Here is a 26891-nt window from a genome sequence, read left to right on the forward strand (position 1 = left end):
TACTGGGTCCTCACCATGGTGCCCCTTCTCTCCAAGGACAGTCTGGTCCTGACCTAACTCTCCCCAATGTGAGGCTTCAGGAATAATCTTCCTAAAACGCACATCTAGGTGGCACACAGATCTGGTTCCTGCAGTGGTGCCCCATCACTACCGGACTTCTTAGGATGGCACTGGAGGTTTTGCTGTTAGGTCCCTGACTGGCTGTGTGCTCTGCTTTCCCAAGTGCATTCTTCTCTCGTTGCAGCCTCCCTCTGAGAATGGCCAGGCATCCTCAAGCCTGCCTGAGCTTGCATACACTTGGCCCTTTACTCCCTCTGACCTTCATGGTCTAGACTAGCTGATTTCCATGCATCCTCCCAATAACGGTTCCCCACACGCTCCCCATCCCCGCCCCTCATGCCCTAATTCTCTTTTCTCTGTGCTGTCCTGGTCACGTGCATACCCCCATTTGAACATTCCACACACCATGTGGCACTCAATGGTGTGTCTGTTCTGCTAACGGACTGTGCACAAACAGAGAAGGAAGGATCTCATCTTTCTTCACTTCGTCTTCCTGGGGCCAAGCATGGAGCCCAGCACACCATCGGTGCTCGGTGTTGACTGAACAAACACAACTAAACAAACACTAAGAGTCAAGGCAGGTTAATGTTCGAGAACTGGTGTTGAACTATCTCTCCGCTCCCCACCCCCACAAGAAGTTCTGGCACTTAATTTAAAAGGCTTTATTCTCCATAAGAAACTTTCCCAAAGGGACAGATAGTCAAGCGAGGAGGATGATATCGTACCAAGCTCCTGCTGTCCTGCTCCCGCCCACCCTGCTGGGCTCCTGGGGTCCATTCCTGATGCTCAGGGGAGCACTGATCCCACCAGGCAGAGGGAAACAGCACCTCGTCCAGATTACAGCTGCACTGCCGAGGGTAACAGATGAAGTGAGAGGCAATCCAGAGGACAGATAAACGGCACAGTTCTCCATCATTAATGTCTGTCTGAGGCCAGCACATGCTACTGTAAAATTTAAGTAGCTTATCAAAATATACTGATAAGCAACTTAACTTTTCACTTCTATGACAGTATTATCGCTTATGTTAATATGTTTCAATCAGCTCTGGCAGCTGCATATTGACTATTACACAGCAAATGACTGCTGCCACTTGCCACAGCATTTACTTTGGCAGAGCAATGTAAACATTCAAGAGGGATTAGGGAGGAGATAAGTTTCTCCCTTCCTATTCTGTTAAATAAACCTTGGTTGAGTTAAAAGCCATTATGGTGGGAACAATAAATCCCCTCAGACGAAAACTCTTGCCCAGATTAGAGGACTCTTAGTAAACAAATTCAACCAAGGGTTACACATTTTTCCCCCCTGAAAAAGAAAATACCGCTAGTTAAATCCAACAACTCCAAGTCAGGAAGGGGGCAGGGGAGAGATGCGTGGGGGAAGCAAAGAGAAAATATTTTCTTGCAAGGAAATCATGGCATTAAGCAAATGAGAGAAAAACTGGAGTCATTCTAGGAATCCTTGATGAAGTGACATGGGGCAGGCTGCATTCTCTGATCATTAAAGACTGTGGTATACGTGGAAGCAGTCTTTGCCACTGGGTTCGGCTGGCCAGCTGGCACAGGCCTTGCCCCCAAGCCTCTGCACCCTCCACTGCTAGGGGGCTGAGGGAAGGTGAGGGACGTGGTAGGGCCACCGGGCCTGTAGCACAGTGCCCAGCTTCTCACATGCAGCTCCAACCTTAGTCCCAATCCAATCTTTTTGGCTACACTAAGCAGAACACTCAGCCATGGGAGGTTTTGTAGATACCCTGGAGATCAGCCATTTCTTCCTCCGTGTGGCCTGATCAGACACAACTGTTCCCCACATGTTGTCCCCTGTGCACTGACAGATGAATATCCAGTGATGGCAGTGCTAAGGTCTTGAAACCAAAACCCAGCTGTCGTCTTCTTCAAAGGATCCCTCTTTTCCCCTGTTGGGAGGCCAGGGTTCACAGCTGAACCTTATCCAGTGGCGTTTCCTGTACTGCTTCATTAGTGCTGGCACGACAGCTTCGCCCTGCCTGCAAGGGTGCAGGTGAGGATATGGAGACCCTCCACTCCATTTTGTGCGTGTCTGTCATCATGGAGTAAACACTACTTCCTAGTCCAGAGACAGGAAACAAACACTCCATTACGCTGCTCATCCCTGAACATCTAAAGGAGTTCCAAACATCTCTGGGCCTGCTTCACTTGCTACCTTCATGCAACCACTCAAGTCTGTAGTGCAGAGTACCCCTTGGGCTCGGTCCAAGGCTAGGGCTCAAACAACAAAAGGTGCCTGCATTTAGGAAGGCCATGGCCTTAGTAGGGAAAAAAGACATCTACAACAAAACAGTTCGTGTGAGGGAAGTTGGAACTCTTTTCGAAGGACTTTATTTAGCTCAGACTTTAAATCAAGTTATAAAATTATCATGGCCAATCAGCAGAACCTTGATGGGGTAAAACCGAAATGGGACAAGTCTGCTTCCCAGGCACTGGCCATCATCCATGCTTCTCTCACCTGGCCCAGGTAACTTTGTCCTAGGCTCTGCCATCACTTCCTGGCCTAACAGTCAAATGGAGCAAATGGAGAGGCTTTTGTTTTGTGTGAGGCAAATACAAAGTCTTGAACTTGAGAAGAACTCAGGCAGCATCCGAGTATTCCTACACACCTGGCCTCACTGACCCGAGCCATGCCATTACAGGCCCTTGTAAGATGTGCAGGGGCAAGTTCAAGAGAGAGTGCTTAGAGTCAAATGGCCCATGGTAAAAAAAAAAAAAAAAAAAAAAAAAATCCTGTAAAAGCCCTAACATTGCCCCCAACATAGAGCAGACGTGGTTTTATAGACACAAAGTAGCTGGCCTGAGTTTGGGGGTCATACTGAATGAAAACTGTCTATGTTCCCATCTGTCAGCTGGGTGAGCTGCTTACCCTCCAGCTGACCTCAGGAACTGAGTCTGATGAGGAAAGATGACCTGCATTTCTAATTTCACTCTGCTGAATGGACTGTCAGGATAATCATTCCCACTGTTCTGTGTATGTACACGTATCTGAGTGATCTTGTGTAACTGTATGTACGATGGGATCCCACTCCAGTGTCATAAGTATTTTAATAGAAAACCATCACAAATTTTAAAAAGCTCTCCCTATGTCTTGCGAATAGTTCAGTTCAAAGCCATCAGATGAGCCCAAGCAAGGCAGGGGTGTGCGTGATGGGAGCAATGGAGGCACACACTGCCCAAGCTGAGGAAGGTGGTCATTTATGAGAACAGGTATGAGCAGAATGTCAAAGTTCAAGCACAGGGAGGAGGATATCCTCCTGTAGGAGCAACCAGGCCCAGAGTGTTGGAGTCTGAGTAGAGTGAGGAGAGTTTCCTCATAAGGGAAAGACGGGGCTCCAGCAAGATAAGGAGTGTCCACACAGAAAGAGGTCTGGCCTGGAATGTCAGAACTCAAGAGTAAGGGAAAGGGTGTTTAAGTAGGGGCAAGGCCTGGCATCTGTCAGGAGAAAGAAGTTGACTAGACTGGTGTTAGAACCTAAGAGGAATAAAAAGAACATCTGGAAGGCAGTTCAGTGTGGGATGTCAGAGCCTAAGTGGGTAAGAGGGCTTCCATGAAGAGTAGTGGGACAGAGTCCAAGCAGTTGAGAAGGAGGTCTACAGTAGGAGGAGGATTTGATGCCTAAGAGGTCAGAGTCCAAGTGGAGTGAGAAGGTCAGCCACAGAGGAAAGGAGCTACAGTAGCCAGAGTCTGACCAAGACTGATCAACCATGTAAATATATAATGGAAACCATTACTACTATCAGATAAGAGAGTTACAAATATGGACCAGGAAAAAAACAAGAATGAACCTATGGTGTTCTATTGGAATTAGCTGTAACTGTGTGAAATCATGGAGATGGATAAAAGAAATGAATACAAACGCATGTGTGTGTGTGTGTGTGTGTAGATCTATCTCCACACATATATTCACACATATATTCTCTACCTCTAGCCACTGAGGGGAGCAGAGACACCCCAATTATAATGAGCATTCTTAGTGCCCAGATCTTGGTTTCTAAGTACTATTCTCCACTAAAAGGAACCAGAGGTCCTTGAAGAAATGTGTGATTCCAGAGCTGGGACTGGAAATCTCTTGTGCTAGAAAAAAGGCAGGCTTCAACACACAATTAGGACATGCCAATGGGACACAAAAGCCATTTTGGAGGGGCTCTTGCTGACAAAATCTGTGACGATCTGAGCATCAAACCAAATTATGATAGAGATTACATGGGACACCTGGGTGGCTCAGTGGTGGAGCGTCTGCCTTTGGCTCGGGGCGTGATCTTGGAGTCCCGGGATCGGGTCCCACATCGGGCTCCCTGCATGGATCCTGTTTCTCCCTCTGCCTGTGTCTCTGCCTTTCTCTCTCTCTGTGTCTCTCATGAATGAACAAATAAAATCTTTAAATCTTTAAATCTTTAAATAAATTAATTAATTAAATAAATAAAACAGGAAATCATGAGTCTGCTAATATAAATAAATGAATCAGAAATTTGACAAGGATAAGATGATGATATTCTGAATGCACATTATAAAGGGAAAAAGAAGGGAGAAGCCTGGGAGATAAGACCTTAATCAAGTAATGTGACAAACTGAAACAGTGTGCCAACTGATATAATGCAATGAAATGATATAGAATACTTTCATCATATTCTAGCCTTGGAAGTAGAACCCAACCCTGAGGAAACATCAGATAAATTCAAATTGAGGGATCTTCTACAAGTTAATAGCCAATGTCAAGTTCGTAGAAGTGTAGGAGGGTGCCTGGGTGGTTCTTTTGGTTAACCATCTACCTTCAGGTTGGGTCAGGATTCCAGGGTTCTGGGCTGGAGCCCCACATTGTGCTCCCTGCTCAGCGGGGAGTCTGCTTCTCCCTCTGCCCACCCCCACCCCTCCCCATGCTCTTTTTTTTTTTTTGTAATTTATTGATAGTCACACAGAGAGAGAGAGAGAGAGAGAGAGAGGCAGAGACATAGGCAGAGGGAGAAGCAGGCTCCATGCACCCGGAGCCCGACGTGGGATTCGATCCTGGGTCTCCAGGATCACGCCCTGGGCCAAAGGCAGGCGCTAAACTGCTACACCACCCAGGGATCCCCCCCATGCTCTTGCATGCACATTCTCTCAAATAAATAAAATCTGAAAAAAAAAAAAAAGAACTGTAGGACATGTTGAGCTATTCCAGAGTATGACAAAAAAACAAAAAAAAAAAAAGAGAGAGACTGAACAACTAAATGTAACATGTGCCTCCAAAAACAGACACATAGATCAGTGGAACAGAATAGAGAATCCAGAAGTGGACCCTGAACTTTATGGGCAACTAATATTCGATAAAGGAGGAAAGACTATCCACTGGAAAAAAGACAGTCTCTTCAATAAATGGTGCTGGGAAAATTGGACATCCACATGCAGAAGAATGAAACTAGACCACTCTCTCTCACCATACACAAAGATAAACTCAAAATGGATGAAAGATCTAAATGTGAGACAAGAGTCCATCAAAATCCTAGAGGAGAACACAGGCAACACCCTTTTTGAACTCAGCCACAGTAACTTCTTGCAAGATACATCCACGAAGGCAAAAGAAACAAAAGCAAAAATGAACTATTGGGACTTCATCAAGATAAGAAGCTTCTGCACAGCAAAGGATACAGTCAACAAAACTCAAAGACAACCTACAGAATGGGAGAAGATATTTGCAAATGACCTATCAGATAAAGGGCTAGTTTCCAAGATCTATAAAGAACTTATTAAACTCAACACCCAAGAAACAAACAATCCAATCATGAATGAGCAAAAGACATGAACAGAAATCTCACAGAGGAAGACACAGACATGGCCAACATGCATATGAGAAAATGCTCTGCATCACTTGCCATCAGGGAAATACAAATCAAAACCACGATGAGATACCACCTCACACCAGTGAGAATGGGGAAAATTAACAAGGCAGGAAACCACAAATGTTGGAGAGGATGCGGAGAAAAGGGAACCCTCTTACACTGTTGGTGGGAATGTGAACTGGTGCAGCCACTCTGGAAAACTGTGTGGAGGTTCCTCAAAGAGTTAAAAATAGACCTGCCCTATGACCCAGCAATTGCACTGCTGGGGATTTACCCCAAAGATACAAATGCAATGAAACGCCGGGACACCTGCACCCCGATGTTTCTAGCAGCAATGGCCACGATAGCCAAACTGTGGAAGGAGCCTCGGTGCACATCGAAAGATGAATGGATAAAGAAGATGTGGTTTATGTATACAATGGAATATTACTCAGCAATTAGAAATGACAAATACCCACCATTTGCTTCAATGTGGACGGACCTGGAGGGTATTATGCTGAGTGAAGTAAGTCAGTCGGAGAAGGACAAACATTATATGTTCTCATTCATTTGGGGAATATAAATAATAGTGAAAGGGAAAATAAGGGAAGGGAGAAGAAATGTGTGGGAAATATCAGAAAGGGAGACAGAACGTAAAGACTGCTAACTCTGGGAAACGAACTAGGGGTGGTAGAAGGGGAGGAGGGCGGGGGGTGGGAGTGATTGGGTGACGGGCACTGGGGGTTATTCTGTATGTTAGTAAATTGAACACCAATAAAAAATAAATTAAAAAAAAATAAATGTAACATGTGCCTCTACATACACAAGGGGCCCAAGTATTACATGGTAGTATTGAGTCAAAACTAATACTAACTTTCAAATTTTGATGATTGTAATGTACTTATGTTAAAGAATATTCTGGTTTTGTTTTTAAGTGGTCTCCATGCCCAACATGGGGGCTTCACTCATGACCCTAAGATTGAGAATCACAGGCTCTACAGACTAAGTCAGGCAGGTGCCCCAAGAATGTCTCCTTTAAAAAAAAATACATACTAAAGTATTTGGGGGTATTATTCTGGCAACATCTCCCAAATGGGGCATTTGCATTGTATTCACAATTTTTTTTTTTTAAGATTTTATTTATCTGACACAGAGAGCAAGAGAGCACATAAGCAGGGGGAGAGGCAGGCAGAGGAAAAGGGAAAAACAGCCCGATGTGGGGCTCAATCCCAGGACCCCGAGATCATGACCTGAGCCAAAGACAGACGCTTAACCAACTAAGTCACCCAGATGCCCCTCAACTTTTCTACATTTATGTATATTAAGATCTTATTTATTTGAGAGAGAGAGTACAACCAGGGGGAGAGGCAGAGGGAGAAGAAGAAGGAGAAGCAGACTCCCCACTAAGCAGGGAGCCCAACACGGGGCTGGAACGCAGGACCCTGGGACTGTGACCTGAGCCAAAGGTAGACAATTAAACCACTGAGTCACCCAGGCACCTCTTCTATATGTTTATTATTGTTTCAAAACTGAAAAAAAAAATGGAGAGGAGATAATCTGAAGGGTCTTTCATTTCACCAAAAATACCATAAGTAGACCAATTAGAGTATACAGAATAATAATATGAGCTGGGAAAATAAAATTTTAAATTTTAAACCATGGCTATAGGAAGGGGCATACAATAGAATAGCTGGTTCTAACAGTAGGAGTCAATACTCCAAGCACAGAGAAGGTTGAACATCAGTTAAATTTTCAAAAGAGGTTATTCTCAGTATATGGGAAGAAGGCTGGAAGGGGTGGGGATAAAGTTGCATTAGAGACAGAAAAAAAATTCACTGAGCAACGACTTGCAGGCTTGACCCACCAGGCCTGATCTGAGAACTGTGTGCAGATGGAATAGCCAGAAAGAAAAGTATGCAGGCTGCAGGACAGAAGGCAAGGTAGGTCAAAAGAGCCAGACTCCAGGGGCCTTTTATATGCTACACTGATGGGCTTCCCCTATATTCTGTAATCACTGGGAGACCAAAGGGCTGGTTAAAGAGAAGTAACATTCTGAGGACCAGGATTTAGAACTAGGTAGAAAGTGATTATTTCTCTCTTCAGCATAGTCCAGTAGATCTCAACCTTACCAGATGTCCACTTTGTTACCCTAAAAAGAAAATCTTAGATAATCTATTTATATATGTAAGTTTTAAAAAGATCAATGTAAGATCTAGTTCTAATATAAATAATCAAAAGAGAAGTACTTTATAATAAAATTTTAACATTTAAACACTCAAACACCGTTATGTTAGAAATATAATGAAGTAGTACCTCCCTGGATAGCATAGAGCTGCTTTTAACTTATGTCTAGAATGAGTTTAAAGCAAAGAAGAGTGACACAGAAAAAGGTCTTTCAATTTTTCACAGTGATTTCCACAGCCTGAGGAGCTCTTAAAACTCCATCTTGGGTACTCCAAGAGAGGTATCCCTTTTGCCAAGATTCATCAGATGAGAATACATCCTTTGGTTAAAGCTATTTGGCATTCAGTATTTAAAGTTTTCAAAAAACAACTTACCCTCCAATTTAAAAAAAAGCAGAGCAGCATGGCATATGCTGGAGACAACACAGACTTGCATCAAATAAGCCTGGGTGAATCTCAGTTCTGATCATTTCTAGCTGTGATACCTCAGGAAAGCAATCTCTCAAAGACACAGTTTCCTTTCTTTTTTTTTTTTTAATTTTTTTTTAAATTTATTTATGATAGTCACAGAGAGAGAGAGAGAGAGAAGCAGAGACACAGACAGAGGGAGAAGCAGGCTCCATGCACCGGGAGCCCGACGTGGGATTTGATCCCGGGTCTCCAGGATCATGCCCTGTGCCAAAGGCAGGCACCAAACCGCTGCGCCACCCAGGGATCCCCACAGTTTCCTTTCTATATGATATACACCCCACTTTGTAATTGAAGTATGGAGATACACCCAATCCAGGGCCCGGAATACTCTTCCTGTCCCTCTCTGTCTAACATTCTTGCCAATCTCAGCTTTGAAAGCTCTTTTGGATTCTGTCTAGGTCAGAGGTGCCTTCAGGACCCTGTTCAGGAATTCCTCCCTGCAGTCACCAGAATGAATAGGAAAGCATGAGGCATTATAAGAGGAAAACGTTCATGAATGATGTGGCCACTTAAACCAGTAAGTCCCCCACTCAGCCCTTCTGGTGTAACCTACCATCTTTCCCTGCTCCTCTGTCAATATCTTCTTCATCAAACATCTACAACAAAATGTAAATAAAACTACAACCATTGCAAAGGATGCAGGATTTCATAAAGCCCCCGTATGAGATGATGGACACCTGCTCAGATTTGCGGCAAAGTGGCCAACAAATGAAGACCTGGCAACATCAGACCAGGTAACATGGGACAGAGAAAAATCAAGAAAATCAAGAAGGGTGGCACAAGAGTCACATCAAAAGAAAATGAACTCAATATCAAAGGATTAAGAGAGGCCTGAGGGAAATTGAGGAAGTCCTCTAATACCTTTAGAAAAATTACTCTTTTTATGATTATGCTGAAAAAGTCAAACATATAGTGTTCTGCGGTCAGAAAAATCATAACCTCTCCCCTTAAAAAAAAAAAACCATTATTGTCTCATTAGACAAAACCATCATTGTCTCATTAATAAATGTATTCTTTCTCTCCAAGAAAGAATACATTATTGGAATAAAAGCTAGATTTTGTTGAAATCCATTTATTTCCAAAGTTTGAGTTTCCCTTTTCTCGGTAAAATCCTAATAAAGTTTCCCCTCATTCTTACTATAAAATTTTGATCCCCACTTAAATAGACACATTTTATTCCCAGAATGTGAGGCCCTTCTGGGCTAACCCTATCTGCAGATTCACCATAGTTTATAATGCAGGCTTCTTTTCTTTGTCTTCTCCATTAGTGTCAACTCTGTGAGAGCAGGGATCACGGCTGTGTTGACTGTTTAATCTCTAATGTGTGCCTGGCACCTGTTAGACATTCGGTAAGTTCCCTTGACAGTAGTTTTTACTGCCTCTGCCTGTAGTTTTTAACTAAGTTTCTATTAAGTCCATCACCGTTAGAGTAACAGTCAACTAACTCTTATGAAAATGATCCAAAACCAAAAATGACACCTGCTAATGGGCTGCTGGAGCCTGTGACAAATAATTAGAATAAAGAGTCAAAGTAGAGTAGGAAGGACCCACAAAGTTAAGTCTTGCCCCTTGCCTATCCCTCCAATACAAGTAAACATCACTTTCTACTTTCTGGGTGCCTCCTTCAAGTACTATGCAAAAATGTCACAAAACCAAGCTGATTATTTTAATTTGGCAACTTAATTTTTCAAGCACGGGTGACAGAATCCTCTGTCAGTGCATCAGGCCAAGTTTTCCAGAAAGAGTCTGCTCCAAACTTTTCCTTCTTCTCCCATCTCTAACTCATTCCTCCAGCTCTTCAGAAGAATATTCTTGTTTCCTATCTTTCTGAAGAGAGAAGCTCTACCATGAGCTTTCCTGTCTTCCACTCCTAGACTTCTCAGGCCTTCCCCCTTCAATCCTAACTGGAGGTGGGAAGTAGAGAAGACCCTAGATCTCAACAACACTGCCCCATTATACTAAGCCAATGAGCATTCCTATCGGAAAGCACAAGAAAACCATCCATGTGTGTTGGTCCACAGTTTTCAAACTACAGCCTTAGCACCAAGGTGTATATGTTCCGCCTTATGAGAAAAGCACACCACATCCTCCTGAGCTAACCACATTAAGCTTCAATAAAAGCTTTCTGGAACTTAAAATTGAAGTGAGTTTCCAGTCCAAACATCACACGTTTCTAGACCGTTCATTCTGCAAATGCTGCAGTCAATCATCCATCAAACTGCAGACTTCTCCACACTTATTCAGACCCATCCAGTGTATGCCTGGAACTGTGTGAGGTACATGAAGTCTGAGACCAGGGTCCCAGCATTTGGGGAGTTCACAGTCTAACGAGGGAAGCAGACACACGGGCAGATGATGTCAACAGCACAGGGTCTGTGTTATGAAGGAGATGTGTAAAAGGGACAGAGGAGAAGTTCTGGAAGTCTTCCCACAGAAATGACACTTGGTTGATAAACTTAACACAAAGGGCAGTCAGAAGACCCACCTGAGTTTGAGTATCAGTTCCATCCCTGGCTGTGGCCCCAGCCATTTTTTGCCTCCTTCATGTATGAAATGTGGATCCACGACTTACTCTCTCACACAACTGTTGTGAGGGTGACACATGTGAGTGCACCTACCACTGTGTCTGGAACAGAGTAAACATTTTTTCCCAGATAAGATCACACTCGGTGCTAGTAACATCAAAAGTCAGAGGAACCTAAATAGGAGAACAAACAACCCCCTTTGGGAGCTCAAAGCCAGCCTCACTCAATCTGAGCATTCTGCTTTGCTCATAGCTGCTGATCTCAAATTGTAAATTTATTATGGTAGCCAGTTAAGCTCAAAAATCTGATTTATGTCCATAATTAGCATACCATTGTCATACCTAATACATCTATGCAGGAAAATGTATTGCATGTACCGAACAAGTAGAAATATTAATTTGCGTTAGGAAAAAAACACAGAAAGTTCCCATAAAACATTTGTGCTTATATTAATCTACCCAAACACACACTTAGACTTGATTTTGGTAATAAGGCTCTTTTCTCTCTTGATGGGTATTCAATAATTGTTGCTTTTAGAGAGCAGATCTGCCGTCTTCTTTTCTATGACAGTGTTACTGTGATTGAGGGAGATTGCTCAGGAGGAAAGCACAGAGGCACTTTTCTGTTATCACCGGTGAAGTGTTGGTAACAGAGGATCTTTGGAGTAATGACACCTGCACTGACAATTGAGTGTAATTCTCAGATATTTTCCATTGAGCCCAGAGAGGGCGAGCACATAGGCCTTTCATCATTTTCCTAAGAGAGTTTATGATGCTGCCCACTCCTGTATTCACACACCTGCAAGTTTTTTCCCCCATTCAGAGCATCTTATTCTATGTTTAAATTGCTACTGTAATGTAATATAATGGGTTAGTGAGATTCTAACTAAGGCCCACCCCACAGAATCTTTCACGGACTAAAAGAGAAATACATGGTCTCTGTCGAAAAACACACACACACACACACACAACAAGGGGAAGAAACCGCTCCACAAGAATTCCTGTCCTACTTTCAGGAGTAAATAAAATTAATGAACCCACCAAGACACCATTTGATGCTATTCTCATTTTAGAGCTAAGAAATGAAAGCTAATGGAGGAAGGGGAAAAACATTGACCAAGTTTCATGGGCTCTGAAATATCATTCTTTGCAACAACCCTAGAAGATGATTCTTCATCTCGTTTTATAGGTGAGAAAACTAAGTCTTGGAGTAGTGATGTGATGTATGGACAACACAGCTATTAAAAGCACAACTCAGACACACAACTAGTCCTGTACGATTTCTATCCTCCTTGCTCCACACAACACATTATGAGTTTCACAACATGATCAAATGTAATGATCAATCCTGAAATTAGGATTTAAAATTCTTACCTTGTGATTCTCACTATAATGCCCTGATAAATGAAAGCACGCCTCTAAAAGTCCTTCTGCTCTAAGTGTTCTGAGCAATCCAACTTTGGCTGCCTCCCAACCATTCAGCGTGTTTTCTTATTTTGCCAGCCCCAGGGACACCAGTCATGTGTCAGCTCTTTATTGCTTTAGGTATTAGCGTACATGTTAGATTCAGAAGCACAAATATAAATAGCTTGGTTTAAAATGTTCGTTGTTTTTTAAGTTTTTAGGTTTCTAGGGCTTAAAATCAAGACCCAATGCCTCTGCTACCTTAGATGTGTACTTTTAAGAACTTACCTAGAAAAATCATGGCCTGTGTCATAGATTCTTAGACTATGGTTGCCTTTTTAAATTTAACGTATAAAGCTTTAAATGTATGCTTATGGTGACAATTAAGGAAATGCTAGATTAGACAGGGCTTCAGTTTTCCACAAATAGCACTCATTTAAGTTCATTTCCACCCCAGATCTCTGCTCAAATGCTATATCATTCAATCGCAAATCTCTCTATAAAAGTGTCTGGCTGTCTCTTAAACCCATTTACACTCTATGCTTCAATGCCTTTCCTTGGCAACTTCTTCCATATGCTAAACTTCTTTCAGGGAAGCAGTTCTGTCTCAATTCACAGAACAGCACACCAATCACCACAGGCAGGCAGACAGGTAAAGAAAGGAAGGAGGACAGACAGGCACATGGAGAGAAAGTAGGATATAAAGGTAGCTGATCCAATAAAAGTAATGTTTTAAAAGGCCAAGAGTTTTTAGACCAAAAGAAAACTAACCTAGTGCCTAACCCCAAGCAATCAGAGAGCCCTGAACCTGAATTTATAAACCAAACACCCTGGACCATATGCAATTCGAGACACACAACTGGTAGCAGTACTAGGGATTTATGACTTATGACTTGTTCATATTTAATTTGTAACCAAACACTTCCCCTTCCTCTTAGCTACCTTAGAACTCTTGATTAACTCTTGTTTTCACAGGTCAGAGGTTAAATAAAGGAAGGGAAGCATTCTGGGGTGAGATTGCCCAGAGCACCACATCCAAGAGTGACCTGTGCAAGGAACATTAAAATAAGTGATAAGACTAGAGATTGTTCAAGACAGCTGATGTTCAAAGCCTCCTTTGGGTACAAAGCAGGACCTTACTAAGAGCTGGACAGACAGGAAACTGCTCTCGAGTTACCTTTTGTGACAGACCAACTCTCTCACCAGGAATTTGCTCCCAAAATGTTCTTAGAAATGAGACTGAAGGTTTTGAGGGAAGGAAAAACAGGAATTTGTGTAAGGCCGGCAGCCCTTCCCCTGCTTCATTCTGCCACAGGTACCTGTCTTGCCCACCAGATTCTCCTACCCTGGAGAAAGCCTCTACTGCTATCTCATTTTGTAGCACACCTGGGCCAGGCTGAGGGAAGCAGATTTCTTCGTACAAAATTAATCACCTAGAGACACAGCCACCCTGCTGAACAGGAAAGTATAATCTATCCGACTGCAAGACCCATCCAGATCCAAGTACCTTTACTGCTGTGCTACTCATCATGCACCAAACATGAAAATAATAACAGTAGAGACCACCATTTACTCTGGAATTATCACATGTCAGGAACTTTACATGCATTTGCTTATTTATCTCTCATCATAACTCTGTTAAATAGGTACCACCATATCCCCAGACAACAAAAGAGGAAACTGAAGCACAGAGAGGGCAAGTAACTTGCTCAGAGTCACACAGCCACAGAGTAGATCAGGGTAAATTGCACATCTGTGTGACTTACTACACCAATAGGCTCTTCTCTGGGAAAAAAAAAAAAAAAATCTCTCTCAGGGAATGGTATCAATGAAGTGAAATGCACACCAGATAGCACGTACACTTTACATCTGATTAGGTGTTTTCAAATTGTCAAAACAGAACAGCCATTGAATTCATTTGTCTGGTTGCCTAATACAGGCCAAGCACTGGGTAGAGGTGAATAGAGCAGAGCTTCCACGAAAATAGGTTCTTGGTTCAGACTTGTATGTGAAACCATTACTGCCTTAGACAGAGGCAACAAAAACACAATTTGAAAAATATGAGAAGCAGCAACTGCCCCTACCCTCAGGAGGCGAGGTTAGCATTCCCTCTGCACCATGACCACGTAACACAGCCACGGAAGAAACGGTTTCCTCAAGGGAGCATTTTCACAGGCGGGGCGGGCCTAATCCCCAGCCCTGGAGGAGCTACCGGTCCACCAACGGGGAGACCAGGTTGAAACAACGTGCCATTACTCACACTCTGTCTTCTTGCCCCGACTTAAAGCAAAGCCAAACCAAACCCCTACATCTCTCTCTCAGTCACTTCTTATTCTTTAAACCATATTTGTACTTCTGACTTAATTGCTTTATCATAAACCTTAAAAAGGCAGTTCACAATATTATAAAAGCCTAAAACTGGTGGTTTGTTTTTTTTTTTTTTTCTTTTTAAAGACTGAGGTGGGCACTTGACGGGGTGAGTACTGGGTTGGTAAATTGAACACCAATAAAAAATAAATTTATAAAAATAAATAAATAAAACCTTTTACAAGATTTATTTATTTATTTAAGAGAGAGAGAGAGAGAGAGGGAGGGAGAGAAAGCGCACGCATGAGCGAACACATATGCAAGCAGGAGCAGGGAAGGGGGAGAGGGAGAGGCAGACTCCCTGCTGAGCAGGGAGCCTGATGTGGGGCCTGATCCCAGGACCTGAAATCATGACCTGAGCTGAAGGCAGATGCTTCACTGACTGAGCCACCCAGGAGCCCCTAAAACTGGTGTTATTAAACTCCCTAAAAATATGGTAGCTTAGAGGAAGGTGAAGCATTTGATTAAATAAGCTGTAAGTCTTAAATCCCCAGTGACACTACCAGTTGTGTGTCTCCCTCAAAAGAAACCCTAAAAAGTAACCTTTAGAGAAAAGAGGCTCAAACAGCAAGCCTGGCAGAAATAGGTTTTTCTGATATAAATTCTTAAACTCACGTAGTATGAAAGAGAGCAAGAAAGGTGTCTTTCGATGAGTAACTACTAAAAGAACATTAAAATGAAGGCCAGAAAATGTATACATGAATTATTTTTACTGTATTTTCACTATCATGAAATGTTGTGACTTTATTTTGGGGGGGGGGGGGAATATATTTTAAGTGGTAGCTCTTTATTATGTATAATAGCAATACATACATACACACACCTAAACATGTGGTAAGAGAATGGTTAAATAAATTACGGTAACTCCAGGAAATGGAAAATGAGGATTTAAAAAAATTTTTTTAAAGATTTTATTTATTTATTCATGAGAAACAGAGACAGAGTCAGAGACATGGGCAGAGGGAGAAGCAGGCTCCATGAAGGAAGCCTGATGGGGAATTTGATCCCAGGACCCCCAAGATCACGCCCTGAGCCAAAGGCAGATGCTCAACCACTGAGCCACTCAGGCATCCCGGTTTTAAAGTACTTTTAACGATACAGGAAAACATCCACGAAATGATATAGATTGAAAGGAAGCAATGCTCACAGCTATGTATCATAGGCAATCATATACACTCATAAGAAGACTAGAAGATAAATTAATAGGGTTATTTCTAGGTTGTGGGATTTGTAGATAATCTTCGTTTCTTTTATATTCTTTTCTCCATTTTCTATGGCTTTTGTATTGGGCATGCAGTGTTTTAAAAATTAGAAAAAATTGTTCCAGCTTTTAAATACACAATAAATTATGAAGTACCAGAATGATGGAATATTATATATTAATTAAAACCAGACGATGGAAGAAATTTTTTAACACAGAAAAATATTTACAATACATTTAGATATAAAAGCAGGCTCTGGGGAGGTGCCTGGATGGCTTACTCAGTTAAGTGTCTCAGCTCAGGTCATGATCATAAGGTCCTGGGATTGAGCCCTGAATTGGGCTCCACGCTCTGCACAGAGACTGCATCTCCCTCTACCTGCACCCCTGCCTCCCTCATGCTCTTTCTCTCTCAAATAACTAAAATCTTAAAAAAAAAAAAAAAAAAAAGACAGGCTTTAGAGGCACATGGCTCAGTCAGTTAAGTATCCAACTCTTGATTTTGGCTCAGGTCATGATCTCAGGGTTGTGAGAGTCCCATGTCACACTCCTTGCTCAGCGTGAAGCCAGCTTGAGATTCTTTCCCTCTCCTTCTGCCCCTTCCTGCCCACCCCCCACACTCACAGTCTCTCAAATAAGTAAATCTTTTTTAAAAAGTAAAGCAGGCTCTGTAATATGTACAAAAAACTTTACGTTTTTGTGTTTTCCTATATTCTCCAAACTTTTACAATCAATACATATTCCTTTTTTTGACTTTAAAAAAAAAGAGCCACATGTGTAATTCCTCTTTGCCTACCAACTTCCAAGTCATCTTGCTGGGTGGCTGGGAGGATTCTTGATCAGAGAGAGGGGAATCAAAAGCCTATCTTCTCATTTCCTTAAGTGTGCTTAATAACTGTGATGACTCAATTCCCCTATAGGCTCTCTGGATGAAATGGAACTTAGCACTCTTTAGCAAACTAGTCACGTCAGAGTCTCATGCTCTTTCCACTACACCATGCTTATCATTGATCTCTGTTCAAGGGCAAGGGTGGTTGGCCAATAAGGATTTCAGTGACCTTCCTAATGTGGGAACAGTCAGCCTCAATAAACTCTAGTGGGTCTCAGAAAGTGAGACACCCTCACTTAGCAGTATCTAAGGGCACCATAAGTTAAGAGAGAGTAAAGAAAAAGGGTCAGAATCTATTTTTCCCTGTTAGATTTTGAGGCCAGATCATTAAGGCTGGGTCATTTATATAAACATTTAGTAAGCATCAATATGTGCCAGCCCTGTGCTAGACAGCCAGGATAAATACATGAACAAGACATAGTGCTGCCGGTCCTCAAGGAACCTAGATCTCTTAGGGGAAGATGGACACGTAAACAGTTCATCACCATGCAACATGAGGATGCTGTGATACAGGGGGGCACCAAGTACTATGGGAACATGGAAGGAGAGCACATCTTGACTAAACCAGGGCATCAGCTAAATGAGGAAGACAAGTTAGATGAAATAAAGGAACACTTCCATTTGGAGATAACGCAGAGAGACAAGGAACAATAAATGGCTTGAGGGGGTTGGATATCACCTAAAGGTGGGGCAAGATGTTTCTCTATTTAACATTTTGTGGAGACAGGGACAGGGGAAGGGAAATCCTGGCAGAAGATGACACTAGAGAAGGCTGAAGTGTCAGCTCGTAAGTTTTATGTGCAAGACTAAGAAGTTGAACTCTTCTCCTAAAAGCAGAGTTTTTGGCAGAGGAATTTGATCAGATTTATCTTTTTAGAATATCACTTTAATAGAGTAGAAGAGGAATCGAAAGGGGAAGTAGGATGCAGATAAACTCAGAAGTCTTATGACCCATGTAGCTGACCTAGGTTCTCAAGGAAGAAGAAGGTTCTAAAATGGAAGGCTTTTGTCAGTGCTCTTTTAATTACTTAAATTTACTGATGATGCAATTAAAAACAGAATTTGGCTCTAGTAGAAGAGCTATTAAAAAAAAAAAAAAAAAAAAAGAGCTCCTATTAGGCAAAGGATGGCCTGACAAGTCAACTCCCTTCAGAAGCAGCATCACTGTGTGACACGGTGGGAGAGAAGGTTGAGTTGGACAGCTGGGAGCAAAACGTGGAGTTGCCCCGTCTATCAAAGGGCTTCCTCTGAGCTGTTCCTTCACCTCCCCAAGCCTACTTTCTCTGCAAAAGGACATCACTTCTTTTTTTAAAAAAATATTTAATTTATTTATTCATGAGAGATGTAGAGAGAGACAGAGACAAATGCAGAGGAAGAGGCAGGCTCCCTGCAGGGAGCCCAATGCAGGATTTGATTCCAGGACCCCAGGATCACGACCTGAGCCAGAAGCAGATGCTCAACCACTAAGCCACCCAGGCACCCTAAAAGGTCACCACTTCCTATTGACCCAACAAGGCCACGGTATGGAACAAATTAAGCAATAATAACTTAATGTAAATAATACCAATGCCCACTACAGTTCACAGATTGTATCAAGTACTCAAAAATAGGTAGCCGCTCTTATGATTGTTAGACAGAAGAGGTCTACTTGATCTCTCAAGCGATGGAGTGGTTCTTGCCATATTCTGGATTATTTTAAATGTCTTTACTTTTAAGATTATATCTGTCACGAAAGAGTAAGCTACGGTCAATAGGGATTTTATTAATATTTTTCCATTTGACACAAGATAAAGGTTTCATTTCAAAGACAGAATGAGGGATCCCTGGGTGGCGCAGCGGTTTGGCGCCTGCCTTTGGCCCGGGGCGCGATCCTGGAGACCCGGGATCGAATCCCACATCGGGCTCCCGGTGCATGGAGCCTGCTTCTCCCTCTGCCTTTGTCTCTGCCTCTCTCTCTCTCTCTCTGTGACTATCATAAATAGATTTAAAAAAAAAAAATTTTTCAAAGACAGAATGAAAGCAGGTCAATGAGATAAACTAGTCTGTCTACACCGGGCTTAAGGGTGTTATACCTCTGTATTATGTATGGCATGCTTTCTCCTAGTTAGAAAACCTATGACCAGCCCAGAGGTTTGACCATAATACTATGGGCAGTGACAAAAGATTGCTCTATGACCAGAAAAAGCAGAACCCAAGTTCTCTGCCACCTGGCCCACCCACGAGAGACAAAGGAAGTATAAGAGCAGCCAGCTGCTCTAAACTGTTTAACCCTCTTATTTCATAGCAGGAATGAGTTGGAGCAGTGAAAGAAATTGATCCAGAGCCTTTCTCGCACAGCCAAAAGGACATCCCGACAAACCCAGAAGTAGGTATCATGAATGGCTCTGCAATCTCTCAGTATTACTCTTTTCTGCTGTGCCTACCAGATAGGGTGCAAAAAAATACAGATTCTCAAAAAAAAAAAAAAAAAAAAAAACAGATTCTCTTGTCTGAGAGTAGTGATGGTGGTGGTCTTCAATACTTAGAATTGTCCTGAAACATCAAAATTTTAATTGGATTCCACATGGAATTCCCATGGTCCCACAACAACCAGGATTTAAAATAATATCCATTTAGCTTCAAACTTGATGACCTGTCTAATGTGTATTTTGATATTTAGGTGGACATCCATTTGGCTTTGTATTCTTTTTTTTTTTTTTTTGTAAAGATTTTATTTATTTATTCATGAGAGACATGGAAACAGAGAGTGAGGCAGAGACACAGGCAGAGGGAGAAGCAGGCCCCATGCAGGGAGCCTGATGTGGGACTCGATCCGGGGTCCCCAGGATCACACCCTGGGCTGCAGGCGGCACTAAACCGCTGAGCCACCGGGGCTGCCCTTGGCTTTGTATTCTATGGTTCATTTGGTCATCAAACATTTATTGACTGGGAGGCTCTTTGCTGGGTCCTGGGGCTAACAGGTGAATCAGGCACAGTCAGGAGCTCAGTGTCCAAAGGGGAAATCAGACACATAAATCAACAAGTGTAATCACTAAGATAAGTGCTATAAGAGAAGTATGCACAAGCACCAATTATCTCTCTCACATGAACATGTACACATGTGGCAGACGACCAACTCCATCACACGTGACAGAATTTCTTTAAGCCCTAAGAAGGGTTGTTAATAATTCTAAAATTAAATAGAAATGGTCATATTAGATGATTCCTTATTTTACAGAGGAACAGTTGAGTAAAAGCTACTGCAGCACAGAATCCAATAGTGATCCCCAAAAAGAGCTGATTCTTAAACAATTTCCTTCTTCTTCCTATTTCAATACAAAAAACTGGCACCTTTGTCTGGGTCCAGAATGTAAAATCAGGAAATAAAATGGCAAGTCTTACAACTGTGAACTTCAATCAGCTCATTACAAACCAAAGAGACATATTTGAATGCAAGTTGCTACATTCATTTACCTATTCTGCCAAGCCATTCAATTACACGATTTCAGATTTTGTATAAAAAAAATATAGCCATGTTTCTTTCAAAAAGCTGGTATTTGGAGAAAAGTGATTAGAACAGCATGCTATGATACATTAATACAGTGGTTTCATTTAATGGACAATGGTAGTTTCTCAAATGCTCCCTGTATTTTAAATTATTGCACTTAGAATTCATAACTGCAACATGTCTCAACTTTTTTCTTTACTGCTGCACAATACACTCCACTGCCACTGTGAACGCAAACAAAACACATTATCAGAAGAGTTTTCTTAGCATTTGTAATCTTAAAGTCATTTTTAAAGGTGGGGGTGAGTACAGTGGTTTATTCAAATCGTGTGAACACTGAAAAAGATAACACATCCTAATTGAGGAAAGAGTGAGAAAGGGAGAGAAAAAACTAAAGCAGGAGAAAAACCTTAAACCAAAATTTCACATCCCCTTGGAGAGACAGCGCACAAAAGAGATGGAGTTTATTCTAACCAGAAGCAGCTGTTGCTCTTCGAATTAGGAAGCATTCCTAATGAATCAGCAGTTCTTATAATAAATATACTCCCCTTTGAAATGTGAGGATTCTGCTATGAGTATTTCTTTTGATATATTTTTTACATGAACTCATTAGACGGAGGAGAGACAGGGATTGAGCATGTTCCTTTCTAAATTACAATGGCTATTTTACCCATATCATGTCCTCTTAAGGTTACTTAAGGCATATGAAAATAAGAAATAAAAAACACAAAGCTCCCCAGGACCCTTTGTGGCTCAAGCCAACACTTTTTAAGATGCTATGTAACAGTTACGTCTTACCAAATACCTGCCACTACACTAACTTAACTAGTCCCCGTTAAATTTAAAATGGAAATCAGAGCTATACTAACAATGAAAGAGGCATGCCTTTTGCATTAAGAGGAATCCCCAGATTCCAACAAGGTGAAGACCAGATTGTAAAGTACATTCTGTTCCCCAGATATTCTTCTTGCCATTTTAAGAAAAGGGAAAAAGTAGGCATATTTATAAATATATACACATGCATATTTATTTCACCTCCACTTAGGTTCCATATTCTTCTTTTTTTCTTGCACTTAAAACAATCATTTTTAACAAAGGTTTCTCTAAGCAAAAACAAAAAACAAAAACAAAAACACTATGTCTCTATCAATACAGACAAAATTTAAAGGTACGTCTTCCCATCAGCAGAGGGGAGTACAAGTGGACAGGCATTATTCTACCCCACTAGCTTGCTTTCTTCAACTGTAACCAGTCTTTCTCCCCCTCCTCCTCCTCTTCTACGGTGGGTTTCCAGGATTCCTGGAACCTCAGTGCAAAAACCAGGAACCCCAGAAAGAGTTGCAGATTGACACAAGGTGTAATGGAGAGACTGCTAGAGCTGTCATATCTTTCTTCTCCTAACACCAAGGGTACTTAAGCCTTAATCTTGGAAATGGAAAGGATATTCTAAATGTAAACATAATCTTGGGATGCCTGGGTGGCTCAGTGGTTGAGCGCCTGCCTTTGATCAGGGCGTGATCCTGAGGTCCTGGGACGGAGTCCCACATCGGTCTTCCTTCATGGAGCCTGCTTCTCCCTCTGCCTGTGTCTCTGCCATTCTCTCTAGGTCTCTCATGAATAAATCTTTATTAAAAAAAATAAACACAATCTTTAGGCTGCTTAAAAACATTTTCCACAACCTCAGACATGATCTCTTATCTCAGGTCATCTGTGCTCTCAAACAACAGGTTAAGAGAATGCAAAGGATAGGTAGTATTACAGTTAATAGAAGTCAAGGACCAAGAAGATTTAACTCTACTATTATAATGTCTTTACAGAAGAGGCTGAACTGAGTAACTCCTTAGAGGATGGAAGACTTGGAAAACATGAATGAAAGTGGGTGGATTACCCTGCTTCTTGTACCCTAATTGGGGAGTAGGCAGTGATGGAGGCAGCAGGCAGTACACATACTAGAAAACAAACCAAGGGCTCTTGAGATCCTTTTGCTCACAAGATCAGCGTGTATTTGTTCTGCATTCTGAGAAGTTAGAAAAGTGGGACTCAAAAAGCCTCAGGAAATGTGTGTAAGATCACCTGATAAATGTTAGAGCTCTATCTGAACCCAAGTCTCTTGGGATCAAAAGCCACAACACTATGTTGCCTCCCTAGTCTCTTCCAAATCATAAATAGGTAAGATTCTGCTAAGGGATTAGAAAATTTCACTTGGCCATAAAGCTCTTAGTGACCTTCTCTAGACGAAGAAAACAAGGCAGAGAAGAGTTAAATGACTTGATTAACATTACATAATTCCATTTTAAAAGTGGGACTCGGGCAGCCCAGGTGGTTCAGTGGTTTAGCGCCTTCGGCCTGGGGCCTGATCCTGGAGACCCAGGATCGAGTACAACATCGGGCTCCCTGCATGGAGCCTGCTTCTCCCTCTGCCTGTGTCTCTGCCTCTCTCTCTCATATGAATAAATAAATAAAATCTTTAAAAAAATAAATAAAAATAAAAAAATAAAAGTGGGACTCAGTGGTGCATTTATTTCAAGCACTGAGTAATGTATGGTACTGCTGAGTCACTAGGTTGCACACCTGAAACTATGTTACATACAGTAGCACTGTATGTTAACTACACTAGAATTATAATTAAAAACTTAATAATAAAGGTGGGACTCAATGTCCTAGGGGGCAGACTACTAAAATTAGCTGTAATCACTGAATAGTTAGCACCATAGAATTCCTTAGATTCATTCTTCTGCAGATCTGGACCCTTACAAAAATGCCTGCCCTGCCTGGTGCTTATTTGTCCCAGTCCTTCACGAACCAAGAGGGTAACTCTGCAGTTTGTGCACTGCTTTGCCTTGCATGCTACGTTGGACAACTACTCTGGCTCTGAAAATATTTCATTAGATGAGTGATGGATAAAATACATGAAGGACTGACAGAGGAAAGGAAGTTCAGATGTCTGAAATGTAGACAATGATTTATACACAAATATATCCAGCTCAGAGTTTCTAATGATAGCAAAAAATTGTAAAGAGACTAAAAATTGGCAGTTTATTTTTCTCAGGGACTGGAATAAAAGAGATCTGATTATAAACCCAAGCTTCACACATTAGAGATAGGCAAGTTCCTTAACCCTTGGTTTCCTTTTCTTGAAAATGTAGCTAAATATCTCAAAGTGGTTGTAAGGATCCTACAGTATAATACATGTAACGCGCTTAACAATTCCTAGGAGAAAGTAACCAATAAATGGCAGCTATTATTACTAGTATTAATTCCACCAGTAAAGAATCATTAGGCAAGGTATGGAACACCTTCATGATTTAGCATTACGTAGCCATTAAAATGTCTCTCAGAGAAGAAGTTTTAATGTTATAAAAATAAGTAAAAAGACATTGATTCAGTCGAAAAAGGTATATGATCTCAAATATATAAATTTTGAAATATGTGCATAAGTACTATGTGTTTTACATATACCATTAAAAAAGAAATAAAGTAAATATACCACAATTTCTGACTTGGGATGGTGTTAAAAACAATTACTTTTTTCTTCTCTATTGAAAAATGTATATTCAGAGTCCTGGGTGGCTCAGTGGTTGAACATCTACTTTCAGCTCAGGGCATGATCCCAGGGTCCCGGGATCAAGTCCCACATCGGGCTCCCTGCATGGAGCCTGCTTCTCCCTCTGCCTCTCTCTGTGTGTCTCTCATGAATAAATAAATAAAATCTTTTTTTTTTTAAAAGAAAAATGTATATTCATTCAAAAGTCAGTTTCATTTTTTTTCTCTATGGATATCCAATTATTCCATCAACATATGTTTTAATAGACTTTCCATTCCCCTTCCCCCTCATGAATGACCCTGGCACCTTTGTCAGAAAAAACATGATTGATTCTGTTGCACTGATCTGTATGTCCATTCTTGTGCCAATATCACAATGTCTTGATTACTACAGCTTTACATTAAGATCTAAAAGCATGTAATGTGGTTCTTCCAACTTTATTCTTTGTTTTTTTTTTAAGATTTTATTTATTTATTCAAGAGAGACAGAGAGAGAAAGGCAGAGACACCGGCAGAGGGAAAAGCAGGCTCCCCACAAGGAACCTGATGCAGGATTTGATCCCAGGACCCTGGAACCACGACCTAAGCCAAAGGCAGACGCTCAACCACTAAGCCACCCAGATGCCCCTATTCTTCCTTTTCAAACTTATTTTAGCTAAGTTGTTTGCTATAGGAATCTCCATACAAATTTTAGAATCAGTTACTCAATTCTGGAAAAAAAGCCTAGTGGTGTATCGCGTTGTACGCTATAGGTCTGGGAAAACTGACATCTTTGTCTGTAACAGTACTCCAGAGAAAAAGAATATCAATAGGGATATGTACATATACACACAGACACACTGAGGGAGAGATTATACTAAGGAATTGGTTTGAGCAAATACAAAACCTATAGGGCAGGCAGGAGGCTGGAAACACACACAAGAAGCGATACTGCGTTCTTGAATCTAAATTGTGGAGGGCAAGATAGCAGGTTATAAATTCAGACAGGAGTTCTGTTACAGTCTTTGGGTAAAACTCTTTCTTCTCAAATAGCTCAGTTTTGCCCTTACGTCAACTGGATGAAGCCCAACCACACACTGGAGGGTTATCTCCTTTATTTCAAGTCAACAGATTACAAATGTTAATCACAGCACCACCCTAGACTGGTGTTTGACCCAACAACTGGGCACCATAGCATAGCCCAATTGACACGTACAATTAACCATCACAACATCCTTGAGTTCTTGAACCCATGAGCATGGCCTACCTCATTTAGTTAGATCTTCTTTTAACATTTCTCAAAAGCACTTTATACTTTTCAGTGTCTAGTGCTCACTTCGGCAGCACATATACTTTTCAGTGTCTAGGCAATGCACATATTTTGATCAATTTACCTCTAAGTATTTGATTTTATTAAATTGAAGTACAGTTGGCCTAGAATACTATATTTGTTTTAGGTCAAAGTATCTCATATCTTAATGCCATTACAAAAGTGTTTTATTAATTTCAATTTATCATTTTAATGTCAATTTCCTTACCTCATACCATATACAAAGTAATAGAAATGGATCCCTACATATAAGAGAAAAATCAATGAAATGTCTTTAATATAGGACAAAGTCTTTGTGCTCTTCGGTTATGTAAAGATTTCACAAAACACAACATTAACTATAAAAGAAAAAATTCAAAAACTGGGCTTTCAAAATAAAACTTTATAATATGCAAAGATGCTGTTAAGAAAGTGAAAATCCAAGCCACAGATGGGGAGAAAATATTTGCAGAGAACATATCTAATACGACATTTGTATCTGAAATACATAAAGAACCCCTACAATTTAGTAATAATAAGACAACCCAATTAATAGATAGTCAATAGATTTGAATAGACACTTCACCAAAGGAGATATATAACACAGTATCTTCTTTTTTTTTTAATTTTTATTTATTTATGATAGTCACACACACAGAGAGAGAAAGAGAGAGGCAGAGACATAGGCAGAAGGAGAAGCAGGCTCCATGCACCGGGAGCCCGACGTGGGACTCGATCCTGGGTCTCCAGGATCGCGCCCTGGGCCAAAGGCGGGCGCCAAACCGCTGCGCCACCAGGGATGCCAACACAGTATCTTCTAATAAATATGCACATAAAAAGACTTTCAACATTTTAAGTCATTAGGGAAATGCAAATTTTTTTAAAGATTTTATTTATTCTTGAAAAAAAAAAAGATTTTATTTATTCTTGAGAGACAGAGAGAGAGAGAGAGAGGCAGAGGGAGAAGCAGGCTCCACGCAGGGAGCCCGACGTGGGACTCGATCCAGGGTCTCCAGGATTATGCCCTGGGCCGAAGGCGGTGCTACACCGCTGAGCCACCTGGGCTGCCTGGGAAATGCAAATTAAAACCATAATGAGACACTACCATGATTTTAACAGAATGACTAAAACGAAAAAAAACAGTATCAACAGTTGGTGAAGACAGGGAGCAACTGGATCATATATTGTTGAAAAACTTTGCAATTTCCTATAAAAGTTATTATACCACATGGCCCAGCAATCATAGGTCCATACAAACGTTTCACCATGAGTGTTCATATCAGTTTTATTTATGGTTACCAAAACCTGGAAACAACCCAGATGTCCATCAACAAGGGAATAAAATGGGATACAACCATACAACAGAATACTACTCAGCAATAAAAAGACACAAACTATTCATATACATAACAACATGGATGAATCACAAAAATGTTGTGCTGAGCACAAGAAGATAGATATAAAAAGAGTACGTAAAGTATGATTTCATTTATGTGAAATACTAGGCAAGACAAAGCTAATATGCAGTAAAGGAAAACAGAGCTGCAGTTGCCTAGGGCCAAGGTTGCAAGAAGAGGAGGAAGGAACTTTCCACGGTAACAGAAATGTTATATATTTTAACTATGTAGTAATTACCCGTCTGTATACATTTGTC

The 26891-nt window shown here is 41.3% G+C and overlaps 1 protein-coding gene across 19 annotated transcripts in view; it reads right to left on the reverse strand.

Annotated features, from left to right (window-relative positions):
- DENND1A (DENN domain containing 1A) overlaps window positions 1–26891 on the reverse strand; it is a 509667-nt gene that overhangs the window by 266697 nt on the left and 216079 nt on the right. For 15 of the 19 annotated variants that reach the window (XM_077850604.1, XM_077850612.1, XM_077850613.1 and 12 more), the window contains one exon: window positions 786–908. The exons of the other annotated variants lie outside the window; for them this stretch is intronic. In XM_077850604.1, the coding sequence (XP_077706730.1) occupies window positions 786–908 (123 nt within the window). The remainder of the gene's footprint in view (window positions 1–785; window positions 909–26891) is intronic. 19 annotated transcript variants of the gene reach the window in all.

This window comes from Canis aureus, chromosome 16 (genome assembly GCF_053574225.1).
Source record: "Canis aureus isolate CA01 chromosome 16, VMU_Caureus_v.1.0, whole genome shotgun sequence".
NCBI classification, from domain to species: domain Eukaryota; kingdom Metazoa; phylum Chordata; class Mammalia; order Carnivora; family Canidae; genus Canis; species Canis aureus.